Source organism: Gekko japonicus, unplaced genomic scaffold, assembly GCF_001447785.1.
Source record: "Gekko japonicus isolate JY-2015 unplaced genomic scaffold, Gekko_japonicus_V1.1 scaffold1139, whole genome shotgun sequence".
Lineage (NCBI taxonomy): Eukaryota > Metazoa > Chordata > Lepidosauria > Squamata > Gekkonidae > Gekko > Gekko japonicus.
This window is the reverse complement of record NW_015172591.1, coordinates 215384-234238: the sequence shown is the minus strand read 5'-3', so window position 1 is coordinate 234238 and position 18855 is coordinate 215384. Positions and strand designations below refer to the sequence as shown.

The 18855-nt window shown below is 49.0% G+C and overlaps 1 protein-coding gene across 1 annotated transcript in view; it reads left to right on the top strand.

Annotated features, from left to right (window-relative positions):
• Positions 1-18855, top strand: part of UNC80 (unc-80 homolog, NALCN activator) — a 220484-nt gene that overhangs the window by 149934 nt on the left and 51695 nt on the right. Inside the window, 11 exon segments of the mRNA XM_015421519.1 lie at positions 947-1048; positions 3673-3853; positions 6252-6520; positions 9335-9469; positions 11636-11774; positions 13580-13676; positions 15107-15255; positions 15576-15690; positions 17277-17312; positions 17934-18028; positions 18031-18151. Of these exon segments, the coding sequence (XP_015277005.1) occupies positions 947-1048; positions 3673-3853; positions 6252-6520; positions 9335-9469; positions 11636-11774; positions 13580-13676; positions 15107-15255; positions 15576-15690; positions 17277-17312; positions 17934-18028; positions 18031-18151 (1439 nt within the window).

Here is an 18855-nt window from a genome sequence, read left to right as displayed (position 1 = left end):
CTCCTCTTCTTCTTCTTCTTCTTCTTCTTCTTCTTCTTCTTCTTCTTCTTCTTCTTCTTCTTCTTCTTCTTCTTCTTCCTTCTGGTGAACCTTCTGGTGATCCATGGCCCAAAGGATATCTGGCTGTCCCCAGGGCTTTTTTGGCCCTGACTCTGGCCAGGCAAAACTCTGCCTAATGACATCCGTGCCCCGAGGGACCTAAAACAGTTCCACAGGGCCTGTAAGTCAGAAACCATTTCCTCAGTAATAAAATTCCCCGCATTGAAGTTTTTAAAACTGCGTGTTATGTGAAATTTTTTGCAGTAGATCTTTTCTCACCAGGCACAAACCCGAATTTTTCTCCTTCTTATCTTGTGTTTCTGGAACTCACTAAAACTGGGGATTCCAAAAACATGCCATTTTAAAAATTTCAATGCGGGGAATTTCACTACTGCGGAAATGGTCAGCGTTGTTCCACTAGGTCTATGGTTGAGGAGAGCAACGGTTTACCATCAAACGTGGACTCCCCCTCTCCTCCCCTAAGGGAGGATACATAATGTCTAATGGCATCTGATTGAATTCTGGTTACTACTGGTTTATTGTTTTAAAGTTTTAATCAGTATTTATATATTCATTGTATTTATTAGATTTGTATTTATAAATTGTTATTAGCCACCCTGAGCCCCATTGGGGGGAGGGTGGTATATAAAGCAAATTAACAACCACCACCCCTAGGGAGGAGGGTCATTAACCATTACTGGACGTATGCCAAACAAAAGAAAAAAGTCTTCACCTACTGGTGGAATGTTCCACTTGGCCTGAATTTGTTAAAAAAATGGCGTGGATGGGGGATCCCAAACAGTTTTGCTCAAGAACTCGAATTGTTACCATTGCTACTTCAGTTGCAACTATATTCTCTTTTTTGTAAAATGTGACTCCATGGGCATTTTTTGCTGTTTCACCGCAGACCTACGTCCGTGATATTTATCCATTCCGACGATCAGTATCCCCCCAGTTGAACCTGGTCCACATGCATCCAGAGAAGGGTCAGGAGCTCATTCAGAAACAGGTATCCCACTACCAGAGACCTTTTGCGGCCAAACGCCCAGAGAAACAGCTTTGTATTTTCCTTTCACAGGTTGCATTCCGAGAAGGAGATCACAAAAAACAGCTGTGTGCAAATCAGCGACCTATTGGATGAAAAGGGGTGAATAATTTAGACTGGAATATTGGGACACTGAAGAAAGGAGATTGCAGAGTGTTAGATGATGTGTTGTATCATTGTAAAGAGTTTTAAAAACCATCGAGGCATTATTTAAAGTACCGGGCCCCCGGAAACCGAGCCCTATGCGGGACTTGGGAATATTCAGTCTGGAGAAGAGGAGGTTGTGGGGGGACATTGTGTTCCCTCTAAGCTGAGTTATCGTGAGCTATCTCACAGTTTTTTAGCCTCTGGCTCACACATTTTGGTCTTAGCTCAGGAAGGGAGGGCTCCAGAATAAACTAATTTATGCAGTAGCCAAATGGCTCGCTCACAACTTTAATGCCAGGAGCTCACAAAGTAGAATTTTTGCTCACAAGACTCCACAGCTTAGAGGGAGCATTGAGGGACATAATTGCTCTCTTTGGGCGTTTTTGCACACATTAAATAGCACACTTTCAATCCACTTTCAATCCACTTTGCAACTGTATTTTACTGTGTGAAATGGCAAAATCCATTTGCGAATGGTCGCTGAAATGGATTGAAACGGCATCGTTTAGCTTGTGTGAAAGTGCCCTTTAAGTATTTGAAGGGCTGTCACCGAGAAACAGGGAGCTGTTTCTGTGGGCAGCAGAGGAGAGGACTCGCAAGAATGAGCTTGAATTAAGGGTGGGAAGGTACCGGATGGATCTTAGGAAAAACTTTTTGAAAGTCAGAGTTTTTGCCACAGTAGAACCAGCTGCCTTGGGAGGCGGCGAGCTCCCCCTCCCTGGCAGTCTTCAAGCAGCGGCTGGACGAACCCTTGTCAGGGATGCTCTAGGCCGATCCTGCATTGAGCGGGGGGTTGGACTAGATGGCCTGTGTGGCCCCTTCCAACTCTGGATTCTGTGTGTTTGTTTGTGTGTGTTTTGTCAGGGTTTGTGTGATAGCCAATGTCATCTAACGGTGTTGTTGACTTGACTTTCATTTGCAGTTTGCCACTGATTGTTTAGGGCTGCTAGGTCTTCCCTGGCCACCGGTCACTGGGGTAGGGTTGCCAACTCAGGGTTGGAGATTTGTGGGTGGATCCTGGGGAGGGCAGGGACCTTGGGGGGGGGTACAATGCCACAGAGTCCATCCTCCAAAGCCTCCATTTTCTCCAGGGGAACTGATCTCTGTAGTCTCCAGGTGAGTTATAATTCTGAGGGATCCCTAGGTCCCACCTGGAGGCTGGCATCCCTAGCTTGGTTGTTATTGGTACGTTTTGGGGTGGTTGTTGTTGTTTTGAATGGAAATCTGTTCGTTTTAATTTGCATACTATTCTTACAGCGGTTTATTTTTTCCAACAAAGTGCAGGAAGGAAAGAATTTATGAGCAGACTCTGTTCCAATGTGCTTGCTCTCACAGAACCTCAGGTTCTCGGATACAGGAACTGATGCTTCAGGATGTGCAATGTACAGGGGTCGTTTTGTAGAAAAAGAGCTAGGGGAACTCATTAGCATAACTCATTAGCATATGCCACACCCCCTGACATCACTGGAAGTGTGTCATAAGGCCACACCCCCTGACATCACCGGAAGTGTGTCATAAGGCCACACACCCCGCCCCCAAAAGTCCTGGCCGCCACCGCCGGCCTTGCAGCTCCACTGCCGAGCCCCATGAGGGGCCCGGTAATGGACCTGCAAGGCCGGTGGGAGTGCAAGGAAGCCCCGCGAAGGCCCTCCCTGGCCCCAGGCAGGCAGGGGTGGGGAGAGGCAGGGAGGAAGCAACTTACCCTCCCTCTTCTCCTGCCTCCTCCTGGCTGAATGAGGGCCGGAAGCGGGGCGGCCGGAAGCAGGGGGTGGGGCTTCGTCATGTGCCCCGCCCCTCGTACCTCACCTGGGAGAACTGCGATCCCCCCTGAAATGACCTCTGGCAATGTATATATTTTTAAAAAAATTATTTCATATATAAAGACGAACAAATAGACAAACATACATAAATACATATAAAGGGGAATTCCCTTTGTGTCATTTTTATAACAGTCCTTGACCTCATACTACAGACAAACAGTTTAAATTTTTTATCCACCTTATAATTCCAATATGTCTCTTGTACTAGAATTTTAGTATATAGTTCTTATTTCCTTTTGTTTCGGTTAAGAGCCCAGGAATTTTCTGTTATCCATTCATAGAACTTTGACCACGTGTCCTCAAAATCGTCTTTATCGTTCCCTCTCAAAATTACAGTCATTTTATCCATCTCAGCTGTTCCCAGTATTTTGCTTATAACTTCTTTTGAGGGAAACATTTTGGTTTTGAATTGCTGCATAAATACTTCAATAGTATGAACGTGTATCAGCACAAGGATGACAATTTCGAGCTGCCTTCTGTTTCATCTACTCAGCCTACTGGATTCAGGAGTAGATCCTGTTTAACTAGATGTAAGAAATGGCCGTCTGGTTTTCTATGTGCGTGTGAGTGTGTGTGCCTGTAACAGAGAGGGGGCTGTCACCCATTTCTCCCTTCTCTTAGGTGTTTACGCGCAAGCTAGAGGAAGTGGGCCGGGTGCTGTTCCTCATTTCTTTGACTCAGAAGATCCCCGCAGCTCACAAGCAGTCCCATGTGTCTCTGCTCCAAGAGGACCTCCTGCGCTTGCCCTCTTTCCCACGCAGCGCCATCGATGCGGAGTTCTCCCTTTTCAACGACCCACAAGGTACCAGAAGGAAAGTTTCTCCCCGAGCGGCCAAGGGCTCATTTCAGCAGAGGAAGGGGTGGCTCCTACCCCTATCCTCCCACACTATGGAGCAAAATTTCTTTATTTATTCAATTATTTATTTTTTTAAAAGGAAAATATATCCCACCTTTTCTTTTGAGTCAAGTTTGAAGTCCTCTTCCAGTCCAAGGAGTCTTCCTCCGATGTTGGTGGCTCTTCTGTTAGAGGAAAAGCCACTTGCATTGGAGGAAGACAACTTAGGCCCTTTCTGCACTCTCCTTTTAATCCATGTTCACTGAGGCATCCTCCAAGCAATTCTGCACTAAAATCCAATTCCTTTTAAAACCCAGGGTTCCCCCCCCCCCCCATTCTGCACTAAAATTGAGTTCAACCTTCTTTTTATTCTGGGTTTTGCCCTCACTCTGCATGACATCACTTCTCTTCAGTGGTCAGCCCAGTTGCCCCGGGATATTTGGATGCTGTTTTGCCCTGGACTTAAATTGCCTCGATTCAAACACAGAGAAAATCCGGAGTGGCAGGCAAATGCGGAAAGGACCTTACATTCGGAGTCAAACCATGGCTGATTTCACACATGTTGGATAATACTCTTTTAATGGCCTTTAGTAATTGTTTGCAGCTGGATTTTCTTGTATGAGACGCTGGAAACCTGCGTGCAAACAATTGCTGAAGTGCCTTGGAAGTGCATTATCTGATGTGTGAGGAAGCATTCTATCTATTCTTTCTGTGTGTCATCTTCTGGATAATTGGGCTAAATAGTTCAATTATTGGCTTATTTTTGTTCAGAATTCCTTTTATCTCTTTTGCGATGAAGTACTCCCTGACTTTTGAACTATGGTGAACTATGGTGCTGGAGAAGACTCTTGAGAGTCCCTTGGACTGCAAGAAGATCAAATCAGTCAATCCTAAAAGAAATCAACCCTGACTGTTCCCTGGAAGGCCAGAGACTGAAGCTGAAGCTCAAATACTTTGGCCACCAAATGAGAAGGGAGCACTCACTGGAGAAGACCCTGATGCTGGGAAAGATTGAAGGTCAAAGAAGACGGGGACGGCAAAGGATGAGATGGTTAGACAGTGTCATAGATGCAACGAACATGAAATTGAGCAAACTTCAGAGGACGGCAGAAGACCGGAAGGCCTGGCGTGATTTGGTCCATGGGGTCGTGAAGAGTCGGACTTGACTTTGCGACTCAACAACAACAAAAATTCCCTGACCAATCCCTGACCTTCTTACTCTGCGTAACTTGCTGAGTTTTACCCCCCGGTTCTTCTGACCACTGCACTGGTTTCGGTCTACATCCACTCTGTCTTCGTTCAGTCTTCCAGAATTTATTATTGCTTGGTTGGATGTTCATAGACAACTTGAAACCAAATGTTAAATGGTCACAGGAAGAGTACTTTGAGGATGGTCAAATCCATCCCAGTGTCATTGTGTTTCTTGAATACTGTGAAATACTAGCTGATAGAATAAGTGTAACATTTAATGATACGGTGGTGGTGGGAAGTGACGTCAAGTCACAGCCGACTTATGGCAAATACCTAGGGCAGGGGTGTCAGACATAAGGCCCAGGGGCCGGAACTCGCCCATCCAGGGCTCTTATGTGGCCCGCGAGCAACTAGTGCAAGGGAGGGAACAGGAGACTGCTTGGGAGGGGAATGGGCGGAGCCACTCTGATTGTGGCTTCCCGCATGGCGGAACAAACCCGTCTGCAGCAGTCAAGGAGCATGGGAGGGTCTGCTCAGTGCCGCACCACTGGCTCTCCAGTCCGCCCATGTGGGTTTTCCTTTGCACCCCCCTCCCAGCCCATGGGGCCTTGCAGTGAGGACACACCAACTCGGAGCTTATGAGCTGCTGTCCTTTATACAGTCTATATCTCTGGTACCTGGCGTTACATTTTATGGCACATGTGGCTCAGCCCAACAAAGGGACATTTATGGCAGATCTGGCCCTCGTAACAAATGAGTTCGACACCTCTGCCATAGGGTTTTCAAGACAAGAGATTTTCAGAGGTGGTTTGCTGTTGCCTGCTTCTTTGGTGGTCTCCCATCCAAATACTAACCAGGGCTGACCCTGCTTAGCTTCTGAGATCTGGCAAGATTGGGCTAGCCTGGGCCGTCCAGGTCAGGACAGTGGTATAGTGATAATGAAATAAATGCCAGGTGAAATATGTAAAATTAAACAAAGGACCCAGTTGCCAAGCCAGTATTGCCTGTCACCAAAGCAGTTATTAATGACAACTGAACTCCTCCCCCCTGCCCTATAAATTCATCTACAGGGGTGGCAGATCACCCAGAAGGTTTTCTTTTGATCTCACAAAAAAGTCTCCTCAGGAGGAAGGTGTTGAGTTTGTGTCTGATCTTGCTGTCCTTGTCTTTCCAGCTGGAAAAGAGCTCTTTGGCCTTGACACCCTTCAGAAAAGCTTGTGGATTAAACTCCTGGAGGAGATGTTCCTGGGGATGCCCAGTGAATTTCCCTGGGGGGACGAAATCATGCTCTTCTTGAACGTCTTCAACGGAGCCCTGATCCTGCACCCGGAGGACAGTGCGCTGTTGAGGCAGTATGCGGCCACGGTCATCAACACAGCCGTGCACTTCAACCACCTCTTTTCCCTCAGTGGGTATCAGTGGATCCTTCCCACGATGCTTCAGGTGAGTCGCCCATCAGAGACCGATGAGTGGGGCTGACAGGCCAGTAGGCCAGTTCCGCTAGAATGGAAGGCCTGCTAAGTTGCCTTGAAGCACCCTGGTATGGAAAGTGTGTGTGCTTCTTCTTCTAGAAGGGTTGCCAGCCTCCAGGTGTGGCCTGGAGGAAGGACTCCAGACAGGGTCACTCTCCACGGGCAGCACCCGGCAGATGAGCTGAGCTATGGGATTTACTACCTTTCCATAGGGCTTGTAAGGCAGAGATGTTCCACCAGGCATTTAGCTGAGGACAGCAATGGTCTGGCACTCTCACACCCCCACCTCCCCCCTTTGCTCCATATTTCCCCTCCATCCAGGGGGAACGTTAGGGTTGCCAGGTCTGGGTTGGAAAATATCTGGAGACTTTGAGGTGGATCCGGGAGAGGGCGGGGTTTCGGAAGGGGAGGGGCCTCAGCATGGTCCAATGCCACGGAGTCCACCCTCCAAAGCAGCCATTTTCTCCAGGGGAGCTGATCTCTGTCAGCTGGAGAATGGTTGTAAAAGCTGGAGATCCCCAGGTCCCACCTGGAGGCTGGCAACCCTAGGACAGGTAGATACTGAAATTATCCATCATCTTTTAATGAACTAGATGACGCCTAGATGACCGAAGAATGTATGCTGTCAAGTTAGGTTGACAAATGGAACTCATCTTGGACTAATAAGACTTAACATCAAGAGCACCGCACTTTGTTTCATGATTGTTTTTATGCTGTTTTAATTGTTTGTTATGGCATTTGCCTCTGTTGTTAGCCACCCTGAGCCCATTTGGGGAGGGCGGGATATAAATCCAATAAATAAATTAATATATAATGTTGTTTTAATTTTCTTATCTATTGTATTTGCCATTGGTGTAAGCTGCCCTGAGCCCTGTTTCAGGGAAGGTTGGCCTAGCAAATTGAAACAAACAAACAAACATATAAACAAATTAGTTCTGCCACCAGGAGGAGGGACCTCGTTCCAATCCCGCCTGCTCCACAGTCTGACCCTCCTCAGATTCTGTTTCCTAGACCTTTTTATTGACCTCTCTTTCTAGGATCGCCATCCTCCAAATGGGTGTGGAAACTCGAGCTGCAGTGTGAGAAGCGTCAAACAACAAATATATACACTGCAAAAACCTTTTTTATAAGTTAAAGTGTGCTATATGTTCCATCTTATAAAGTGCATTGTGTATTATTCATAATATTCTAAAACAGGTACATTGTTTGTCGCTGGTCCTACAAGAGCCTTGAGAAAGACAGGAGCACTCCGTCTATGAATGTCAGCTGCTTAATGGGCCTTTTGTAGGACCAGCAACAAACATCAATTTAAACTTCAATGTAGCCACAAAAGGAAACTTCCCCCTTTAGAAGACTTTCAAGCAAGGAGAAGCGGGCGTACAATTCTAGAAACTCCCATTGGGGTTGATTGTGTAAAAAGGGTGTAAATTCACTGGTAGCTATTAGATTGTACAAACTGATTATTATTGTTGATATTGCATGTCATGAATATATATACCTGTTTTAGAATATTATGAATAATACACAATGCACTTTATAAGATGGAACATATAGAACACTTTAACTTATAAAAAAGTTTTTTGCAGTGTATGTATTTGTTGTTTGAATCCTCCAAATGGGGCCTGGAGAGACCCTGGGATTACAAATCTCCAGGCTACAAAGAAATCGGCTGCTTCAGAGTAGGGACGCCAGCCTCCAGGTGGGACCTGGGGAGCCCCTGGAATTACAGCCCATCTCCAGACTACAGAGATCAGTTCCCCCTGGAGAAAATGGGTGCTTGGGAGGGTGGACTCTGTGGCATTGAACCCCCACTGGGGTCCCAGTCCTCCCCAGGCTCCACCCCCAAATCTCCTGGAGCTTTCCAACCTTGATCTGGCAACCCTACTCCCTATCCCCCCCTGGTGGCCAGGAGGGACATGACCAGCCTACTTCAGAGTGTGAACTCTATGGCATTACACCCCAGGCAAAGACCCTCCTCTCTCCACTCCCTCCCATCCTTAGGCTCTGCCCCCATATTTCCAGGAATCTCCCAATCCACAGTTGGCAACCCTATGGACTACCCTCATTTACGATTTCTGATGGCAATAGAAACATGATGACACTTCTTACCTCATGTCATTTATGGGCAATGGCCACATTGTAATTTTGTAGGAACAAATAGAATCATAGGATCACAGAGTCAGAAGGGGTCCTAAAGGCCATCTAGTCCAACCCCCCCTGCTCAATGCAGGATCAGCCTAGAGCCTCCCTGACAAGGGTTTGTCCAGCCGCTGCTTAAAAGGCTGCGAGTGAGGGGGAGCTCACTACCTCCCTAGGCAGCCGATCCCACTGTGGCACAACTCTGTCAAAAAGTTTTTCCTAATATAAAATAGCATCATGTCATCCCAACAAGAGAAGAATGGCCACATGTGAATTTTCAGTGGCTTTTTATTAATATTGTGGTTTTTAATTGCATACTACCTTGAGCAGGATTCTGAAGACATGGCACAGGAGTATAAGGAAGGAAGGAAGGAAGGAAGGAAGGAAGGAAGGAAGGAAGGAAGGAAGGAGAGGGAGAGAGAGATAATAAATTTATGAGGAGAATGGGAAAGAGAGAGCTTGCCCACCCATGTCTGAGTGCTGGGACCTGTGAGACTTTTGAGCATGATTTAGCAAACGGCTATTTGGTCAAGGAGTACTTTTCGGTGTTCTGTTAACCCCCCCCCCCCAGGTATACGCCGACTACGAAAGAATTTTTTTTGGTCAAGGGGTTCTTTTCGGTGTTCTTTTAACCCCCCCCCCCCAGGTATACGCCGACTACGAAAGCAACCCCCAGCTACGTCAAGCAACTGAGTTTGCCTGTCGCCAGTTTTACATTCTGCATCGTAAGCCGTTTGTGCTGCAACTATTTGCCAGCGTGGCTCCGCTCCTGGAGTTTCCTGTGAGTAAAAATAGGTTTCCTATTGTGGTTTTTATATGCTTTATTCGGGGCAATTGGGGTACCTGAATCCTGCCCTGTTTATTGCTGGTTGCACACCTTGTATTGTACTAGTTTCATTCCCTATTATTATAGACAGTACTGACCTTGATGGATCAACAGTCTGATTCAATATAAGGCAGCTTCATAGGTTCATGTGTTCATTTGCTACTTCCAACTTCCTAAAGTTGTCTGGCTCAGTTTAGACATAGCTCTGCTTCTGAAGTTTCTTCTGCCTTAGAGTACATAAGAACTAACGAGAAGCCATGTTGGATCAGGCCAATGGCCCATCGAGTCCAACACTCTGTGTCTCACAGTGGCCAAAACCCAGGGGGCATCAGGAGATCCACCAGCTGGGCCAGAACTTCAGAAGCCCTCCCACGGTTGCCCCCCAAGTACATATTAGTAGAAGTGTGTTTTGTTCTATCACGGTGTTTCTTTATGTTCGTCTAACTTTGCCGTGTTCCCTGTGTGTTTGTAGTTACAGTCAAGTGGGCCTGATGTTCTCTCCTATTGGCATGAAAATAAGCCTCCCTCCGCCGGCCCCCTCACCCCTGATCGATCTTCTCCCCCCTCCCCGGCTCCAGACGGCTGGGCTCAGGGCAAAGACAGCCCAGGCAAGCAAGCGGGCGGTGGGGTTTGGCCCTGGGTCGGCTTCCACTGGGCTGGGAGGGCTGGGGTCTGGTCAGACGCTTCTTGCTGGGCACTGCACAGGTGAGTGGCGAGCCAGGGACTCTGACCTGGGCCACTGGCGGCGAGGCGATTTGCACCCACCGCGGGCGGGGCGGGGCAAGGCAGGAGGGAGGCCAGCCATGCCACCCCCATGAGGAAGGCCAGCTGACCTGAGGCGGCGGAGGCTGTGGGTGGGGCACCAAGCACTTCTTCCGGCAGGGGGGGACAGGACTCAGGTGGGCTGGCACAGCAGGATGCGACTGGGTGGCGAGGGGTGGGCAGGGAAAGTGGCCAGCAACAACTGGCCTCCAGATGTGGCGTGGGAGGCTTCCGCTGGGTCCTACCTTCCGTGCATTCCCAGCAGGCGGAAGGGAGGCCGGCTTGGCGTGGGGGGCAGGCAGGGGGGTCGGAATGGTCGAGGGCTGGCTGGGAAAACAGAGACAGGAGGGTGGTGGGGGTCATAGAATAGCTCCAGCATCTCACCCCATCCCTTTGGGGAATCCAGGAGGGATTCTTTTAGGAGCAACGATGGAAGGAGCTGCTGGCTGGAGGCACCGGGCCATTCTTGTCCCGTCCGGGTACTAAACAGGCCACGCATGGCTGGGTGGGAGGGAACAGCGAACAGCTCATTCTGCACACCTCTTCCTCCTCCCAACCTCTCCGCGCGCCCCCGGGCCACGACAAAGGCCGGGTGAGCCGAGATCACAGGCACAGTCCCGAGGGCACCTCCGCTGCCCCCTCCTCCCCGGCCTTAGACTCCCTCGCCTGCCTCGGCCAGCAAGGGAACAGCACAAGCCGGGCCGCATTCCTCGACCCAAGCCACTAAGCAGCACCTCGCTTATTCTGCCCCCCCCCCAGGTAACTGCCGGCTCCCCCTTGGCCCCCTCTCCCCAAAATCCCTAGCTATGGGGCTGCATCTTTATTTTGTGGACTAATAGCCATTCATGGACCTATGCTCAATGTAAGAACATAAGAGAAACCATGCTGGATCGGGCCAATGACCCATCCAGTCCAACACTCTGTGTCACACAGTGGCCAAAACCCAGGTGCCATCAGGAGGTCCACCAGCGGGGCCTGAACACCGGAAGCCCTCCCACTCTTGCCCCCCAACCACCAAGAATACAAAGCATCACTTGCCCAACCCTGAGAGTTCCTATCTATACCTTGTGGTTAATAGCCACTGATGGACCTCTTCTCCATATGTTTATCCAATCCCCTTTTGAAACTGTCTATGCTTGTAGCCGCCACCACTTCCTGCAACAGTGTGGGTATCGTGGTCTTGGGTTTGGGTGTTTCTATTCAACACACGGAGCTAACATAAACATACCGTATTCAAGGCTGCTGCTTTTATGTAATGCAGTCACACCTCCAAATAAGGCTCTCTCTTCCTCCGGAACTATTAAACAAAATGTAAACAGAACCTGACAAATCAGAAATGCATTTTTGTTTTAAATACAGGATGCGGCCAGCAACGGACCGAGCAAAGGGGTGTCAGCTCAGTGTCTCTTTGACTTGCTGCAGTCCTTGGAAGGAGATACGGTGGACAATCTGGACATTCTAGAATTGGTGAAAGCAGAAAAGCCTCTGAAGTCTTTAGGTATTTCTATTTCATCTCCCTATAATACGTCTTGACTGCCGTTTTGGAAAATGCTTCAGTTTCAGCTTTTTAAAATGGGGGACAACGTAGATGGTAGGGCTGGAAAATTGAACCCAAGGGAAGAGCAGGATGCTTGTGGCATGAAACTGACCAGAGGAGGTGCCAAGGGGAAAGCAGGCCGAAGGCCAAGCCTCAGATGTGGTCTAGGAACGGGAGGAGATGGACAGGTAAGGAAGGCTTGTGGGGCAGGAAGCCAAGGGAGCATAGGTTAGTTAAACCTACTGCCTAGATGGGGGTCCCCCAACCTTTTTTGAGCCTGTAGGCACTTTTGGAATTCTGACACACAGGATGGAGGGCACAACCACAAAATGGTTGCCAGATTCGGCGGAGCCCATGTTCAAAGGGGAAACAGGAGAGAAGGAGAATGAAGCCTTACTGCTGCTGAAACAATATTATTTCAATCTGCATAGCCTATTGAATCTCCAATCAGAAGGCCTACTGGGCAACCCATTTGGCCCCACCCACTTTCTTAAAAACACACGGTGGACACCAGGAAGAGTGCCGGCAGGTGCCACAGTGCCCACAAGCACTACGTTGGAGACCTCTGGCCTAAATCTTAACAAGCAGACTGCCATAGCCTTAAGAGTTTAACAGAAGGGGAATCCTGCCTGTCTGGAGTTCTTCTACCCCTGCAGCACTATGAGCTAATAGTCCTAAGAGTGAGTTTGGTGTAGTGGTTAAGTGCGCGGACTCTAATGTGGGAGAACCGGGTTTGATTCCCCACTCCTCCACTTGCACCTGCTGGATGACCTTGGGCAAGCCGAAGTTCTGTCAGAGCTGTCCTTGAAAAAGAGCAGTTTCTGTCAGAGCTCCCTCAGGCCCGCCTACCTCACAGGTTGTCTATGGTGGGGAGGGGAAGGGGAAGGAGTTTGTAAGCCACTCTGTAGTTTTAATTAATCAGCCAGCTCCTTGGATGCAGGCTTCCCGGTGCTTCCCCCCAAAAGAAATTTAGGTTAGTAGTCCAACCAAGATGGGTCAGATTCTTTTTTCTCATGCTACTTTCTTTTAACCAGTGCTGTGGAACTAACCAGGAACTGAGACTGAAAGAGAGTGCTTTGCCCGTGTCATGGCACAGAATGTCCGGCTAAGTCCTATGGCATCGCACCGGTTAAGTGTGCGGACTCTAATCTGGGAGAACCGGGTTTGATTCCCCACTCCTCCACTTGCACCTGCTGATGTGACCTTGGGTCAGTCACAGCTGTCCTTGAAAAAGAGCAGTTTGTGTCAGAGTTCTCTCAGCCCCACCCACCTCACAGGGTGTCTGTTGTGGGGAGGGGAAGGGAAAGGAGTTTGTAAGCCGCTCTGAGACTCCAAGTGAAGGGCGGGGTATAAATCCAACCTCTCCTCCTCCTCTTCTTCTTCTAGAAAGATCTGGATGGCCCAGGCTAGCCCGATCCCATTGGATCTCAGATGCTAAGCAGGATTGGCCTTGGCTAGTATTTGGATGGGCGACTTCCAAGGAATACCAGGGTCATGACGCAGAGGCAGGCAAGGGCAAACCACCTCTGAAATGTCTCTTACCTCAAAAACAAGTCTAGCTCGCCACCTAGTGGTGCATAACACTAAAGAGCTAGAACTTCTGGCTGCTAGACAATCTTAGGATCTCCTGGCTATTCTACACAAAATGCCATCTGATAATTATTATTATTACTGGGTTGCAGTTGTTGGCCTTGTATGTGTGTGTGTGAGTGTGAGTGAGACCTCCATTTGCACAAAGTGTGTGTCCTGTTCCTCCCCCTTTTCAGATTTCTGCTACGGCAACGAGGACCTGACTTTTTCCATCAGTGAGGCCATCAAGTTGTGTGTCACCGTTGTGGCCTATGCCCCCGAATCATTCCGAAGGTACCATTTATTTGGGGTTTCGTTTATTAGTTTTGTTTCTGTGGCACACCTGCAGGCCCTAGGCCGGCACACAGTAGCTCAGAATCTTCCAGAGCTAAGGCTTCTTGGCACTGACTCTGCCTCTTTTAGCCAGTCGTACAATTTTCTTCCTGAATCAAATTCTGGGAAAATGTATTCTTTCTGTTTACAGACTGATCGAGTGGCCTTTACGGCGATCACCTTGGAACAGATTTTTTTCTTTCTTTCCAAGATCAAAAAATGGATTTTTGTAACATTATGAAGGGCTAAGAAAAAGCACTTGGGGGGGGGGGAATCAAATCAAATCAAAATTCCCTTGAGAAGACGGGCAAAGGGGAAAGTCAACGTTAATTTCATGAATCTGGAGCCTGCGGTCAGTCCTGGCTTTTGATTTAGAGGCGGGGAGGAATAGGAGAACAGATGTTCAATTGTCTTTAATTGAGGATGCTAGACTTCTAAGGGGCTGGGGTCAGGAACGCATTTCTTGTTCACTGTGAAAGACTAGCCAGCATTGGTTTCATATGAGAACAAAATTAATAATGAAGTAACTAAGTAGTGTTGCCAGATCCCTCCCCCCCCAGTGGAAGTGGGGGTCCCCCACCACCAGGCCCCACTGCCCCACTGCCGATCAGTTGACCGGCGGGGAAAACTTACCCCAGGAGAGGGAGGTCAAGCCAGCATGCAGTGATGTCTCTGCATCACTGCCCATGTAACCCAGAAATGACATCATCACATCGGGGACATCGAGACCATGAGAGAAGACTAAGAGAGAGAAGCCCAATCCGAAGAATAATTTCCCTATCACAAAGGGCCAGCTTGTCCGGCATCATGTGTGTGGGGGTATGAGGGCTTTGTCTCTACAGGAGAGACCTGCAGAGACCTGTGTCTCCATGGAAGGCCATGTGAGGAGAGGGAGAGGACAAAGCATGAGAGTGAGGAGGGGTCAGAGGGCAGCTCCCAGGCTAAGACAAACAGAGGCATCCCATTCAAGGAGATAACATCTTTACGCCCTTAGGGTGATGTAGCACTCCCCCCCCCCATGTCCAGGCATGGTGAGCTCCCCCCTTCTCCAAACTCCACCCTCCTAACCTGTAGAAGGCAACCAGGGTTACAACCCATTGATTTAGAAGATGTGGCAGTCAATGCTCCCTCTAAGCTGTGGAGTCTTGTGAGCAGAAATTCTACTTTGTGAGCCGCTGGCATTAAAGTTGTGAGCGAGCGATTTGGCTACTGCATAAGTTAGTGTGCTCTGGAGCCCTCCTTCCTGAGCTGAGGCGGAAGTGTGTGAGCCGGAGGCTGAAAAACTGTGAGCTAGCTCACACTAACTCAGCTTAGAGGGAACACTGGTGGCAGTACTTAGGGTGGCATTGTCAATCCCTGTCACTGCTTTGACGTGCTGCCCTTTGGCTCAGTCTTCAGATGCTGATGGTCCTGGAAGCCCTGGTGCCCTGTTACCTGCAGAAGCTCAAGAGGCAGACCTCCCAAGTGGAGACGGTGAGCGCCGCTCGAGAAGAGATAGCGGCTACGGCTGCACTCGCAACATCCCTACAAGCCCTCTTGTGTGGAAGTTCTCCCCCGGTAAGCCCCCCCCCCCCATTCCCTTTTCTGACTTTGACTTCAGAGAACGTAACAGCAGCCTTCTTTCATGTTCCCGGCCATGGTAACAAATGACAGTAGTGTGTTAACTTATAACGGAGACCAATTCCAATTTATTTAATGAGAATTCGACTTGGCGTATTATCGCACATTGAAATTTAAAAACATTGACGCTTGTGTTTTTCCACCTACTGATTTGTTTTAAGTGAGAAACATTGATAACAGAAATTCACATTCTCGTGGCAAATTCAAATTCATTTGATTCACCCAAATATGAGTTTTGACACAATCTTTCTCCATTGAACAGGCCAATGACAGCCCCTCAGATGAGTCGGTGCGATCAAGGCCATAAAGGAACCACTACTGCTAATCATACCATGTCATCAGGGGGCAATGCCAGGTAACAGAGGGCTTTTTGTTACCTCAGTATTCACAGCGGGGCCAGCGTGGTGTAGTGGTTAAGAGTGACAGACTCTAATCTGGAGAACCAGATTTGATTCCACACTCCTCCACATGAAGCCAGCTGGGTGACCTTGGGTTGGTCACAGCTCTTTCAGAGCTCTCTTAGCCAAAAAAAAAAACCCTAATGGTGCATGCTAAAAGAGCTAGAACTTTAGGCTGCCAGACAATCTTAGGATCTCCTGTCCATATGATAATAATGATTAATTATTATTATTACTATTCACAATGTCAAATGAAAATAATAATTACTAATTATTAATAAGAGGGAGGGCAGGAAGGCTTGCCTCAGTGATTAGGTCTTGTGGCCAATTTTTACACGCCCATGGAAATGCTGATTGCCACTTTGGGGTCAGGAAGCAATCCTGGAGGGGTTTTTTTGTCAATTTCTGGGCATGGAACAGCAGTCACTGCGGGTGTGGAGGGGGGGAGGTATTTGTAAATTTCCTGCATTGTGCAGGGGGTTGGACTAGATGACCCTGGAGGTCCCTTCCAACTCTATGATTCTCTATGATTCTATGATTATTATTATTATGATTCACAGCTGCCCATCTCAGATGTAAGTAGGATGTGTACAGTAATTTCAGATGGCACCTTTTTAACTGGCTGATGCATCTTTATTGATAGGCAATAGGGGTAAAAGTCAAAGGCTTGATTCAGATTATCTTCTCTCTGGATGAAATGGTGTGTGTGCGTGAGAGAGAGAGAGAGAGAGTGAGTGAGTGAGACAGAATGAGACCGATTTCACACAAGAGCTGTGCCGCGGTCGCGCCTCCCTTTGCCCTGCTTCTATTGGTCAATTTCCCACTTGAAGCCACGTGGCCGCATTTTGACCTGTGGCGTCACCCGATTTTCCCCGCAGTTCTGTGATCCTGTTTTTTGAGGATCACGAAATTGTGGGGAAAATTGGGCGAAGCCACGGGTCAAAATGCGGCTGTGTGGCTTCGAGTGGGAAATTGACCAATAGAAGCGGGGCAAAGGGAGGCGCGACCGCGGCGCAGCTCTTGTGTGAAATCGGTCTGAGAGATATTGTTTCTCCCCACGCCATCCGCCAGACTTGCTTGTATGCAGAAACAATACACCAATGTTACATATACTGGATGTTAAATACATACACCCTATTTTCAATTAATGTTCCCCTGCTGATGTCCAGTAGGGTGGCCTGGTGATTTCCTTAATTACAGTTGATCTCCACACTACAGAGATCAGTTCCCCCGGGAGAAAACGGCTGCTTTGGAGGGTGGACTGTGTTACATTGTACCCCGCTGAGGTCCCTCCCCTCCCCAAACCCCGCCCTCCCCAGGGTCCACTCACATATCTCCAGAAATTTTGCAACCCAGATTTGGCGAGCCTGACGTCCAGCAGTCCAGAAGCAGTCCAAACACAGTAGGTGGAAGGGAAGCCAAGTTCTCACTCACTCCTTGAACCCAGGAGCAAAAATGAAGGATATTTTCTAAACTGGACCAAAATGTATTTCAAATCCTAGATGATTTCTTTCTCACCACTCTGCCCCTGTTTTCTCTCTAGGTACCCAGAGCAAGGAGCCAAGCTGCACTTTATCAGGTATCTCCCTAACGTACCTAACGTGGGGGCCACAGGGCCCGGCCCTCCTCGCGTTTCTTCTGAGCCACCTCCCTCCCGGGCTGGGCTGATTTTCCCTTCCGGCTGCTTCCCTCCCGGCTTCTCGAGGACCGGATCAGCTCAGCTGCAGAGTAGATCCGCTTCACTCCTCCCAGCACCTTAAGCGACGCATGCGCTTAGGGACATGGCAATTTAAAAAGCGGCAGAGTGAGAGGCGCGACTGGCTCCCCCTTACCTGGTTTAGGAAGGTGCCGGCCTGCTGCGAAGTCACCCCTGAACGGCCATAAATCTATGCAGACGGTACCATAAAACCCTGATGGACAAATAAAGTGAAAGTGGCATGCAATGTCCAGGGAGATTAACCTCCCGACGTGGCTGTGGGAAAACTGCAAGGAAACAGATGGGTTCACAGATGAAAATCCCTTTCCAGCCTTAGCCTCTCCCCCAAACCACACAGCTCACTCTTCCTTTGCTAGTGTGCAGGGGACGTTCCTTCTGTTGAAAAGGAGGTTGTCAGTTGCATTCAGTCGCATTTATCAATGCAGTCCCCCCCCCCCGTCTCCAGTTTCTCATGGCACGTCTTTCCCTTGGTGCAATCTCCAGGGAAAACCTTCATTTGCTGGAGGAAGGCCAAGGCCTCCAGCGGGAGGAGCTGGACGAGAGGCTCGCTCGCGAGGAGTTCAGGCGGCCCCGTGAGTCCCGCTGAACATCTGCACGGAGTTCTACAAGCACTGTGGCCCCCGGCTGAAGATTCTGCAGAACCTGGCCGGAGAGCCCAGGGTGACTTCTCTGGAGCTGCTGGACGTCAAATCCCATATGAGGTATTCTGCTTCTTGCAAGAATTATGTTCCAACCTGTATAAATAGGGAGAGCGGCTGTTGAAGTGGACATGACATGATAGGTATGTGTCCGTCCCCCACCCCCCGGGAGCCTTTTGGCTGTGAGCAGAACGGGACTCTTTCAACGGTTCAAAATAGATAACTTAGAATAAGAAAGAAAACGCCCAGCTAAAAGCAGATATGAGAATCCAGTGTGTGTGGGGGAAAGATGTTAAAGAAATGGAAACATAATCCTTGGCTTGGATCCCCTGGTAATATCAGCAGATGAAAGGGATTTCCATCTGTGAAGTGCGACCGCCTCTGCTCCTGCCTCAACTCCCCCCCACCCCGAAATGCTGCTCCAAGAGGCAGGGAAACCCCAACAGCATGACCGGGGAGTCAGAGGAATGCTGGGGAAGACGTGAGTCAGCAGAAACGGTGCCTCCCCCCATCCATGGAAATCCTGTGGGGTTTGGTGTAGTGGTTAGGAGCACAGACTCTAATCTGGGAGAACCGGGTTTGATTCCCCACTCCCCCACATGCAGCTGCTGGGTGACCTTGGGCAAGCCACAGTTCTCTCAGAGCTGTTCTCTCAAGAGCAGTCCTCGAAAGAGCTCTTCCAGCCCCACCTACCACACAGGGTGTTTCTTGTGGGGAGAAGAAGGGAAGGAGATTGTAAACTGAGATTCCAAGTGAAGGGCAGGGTA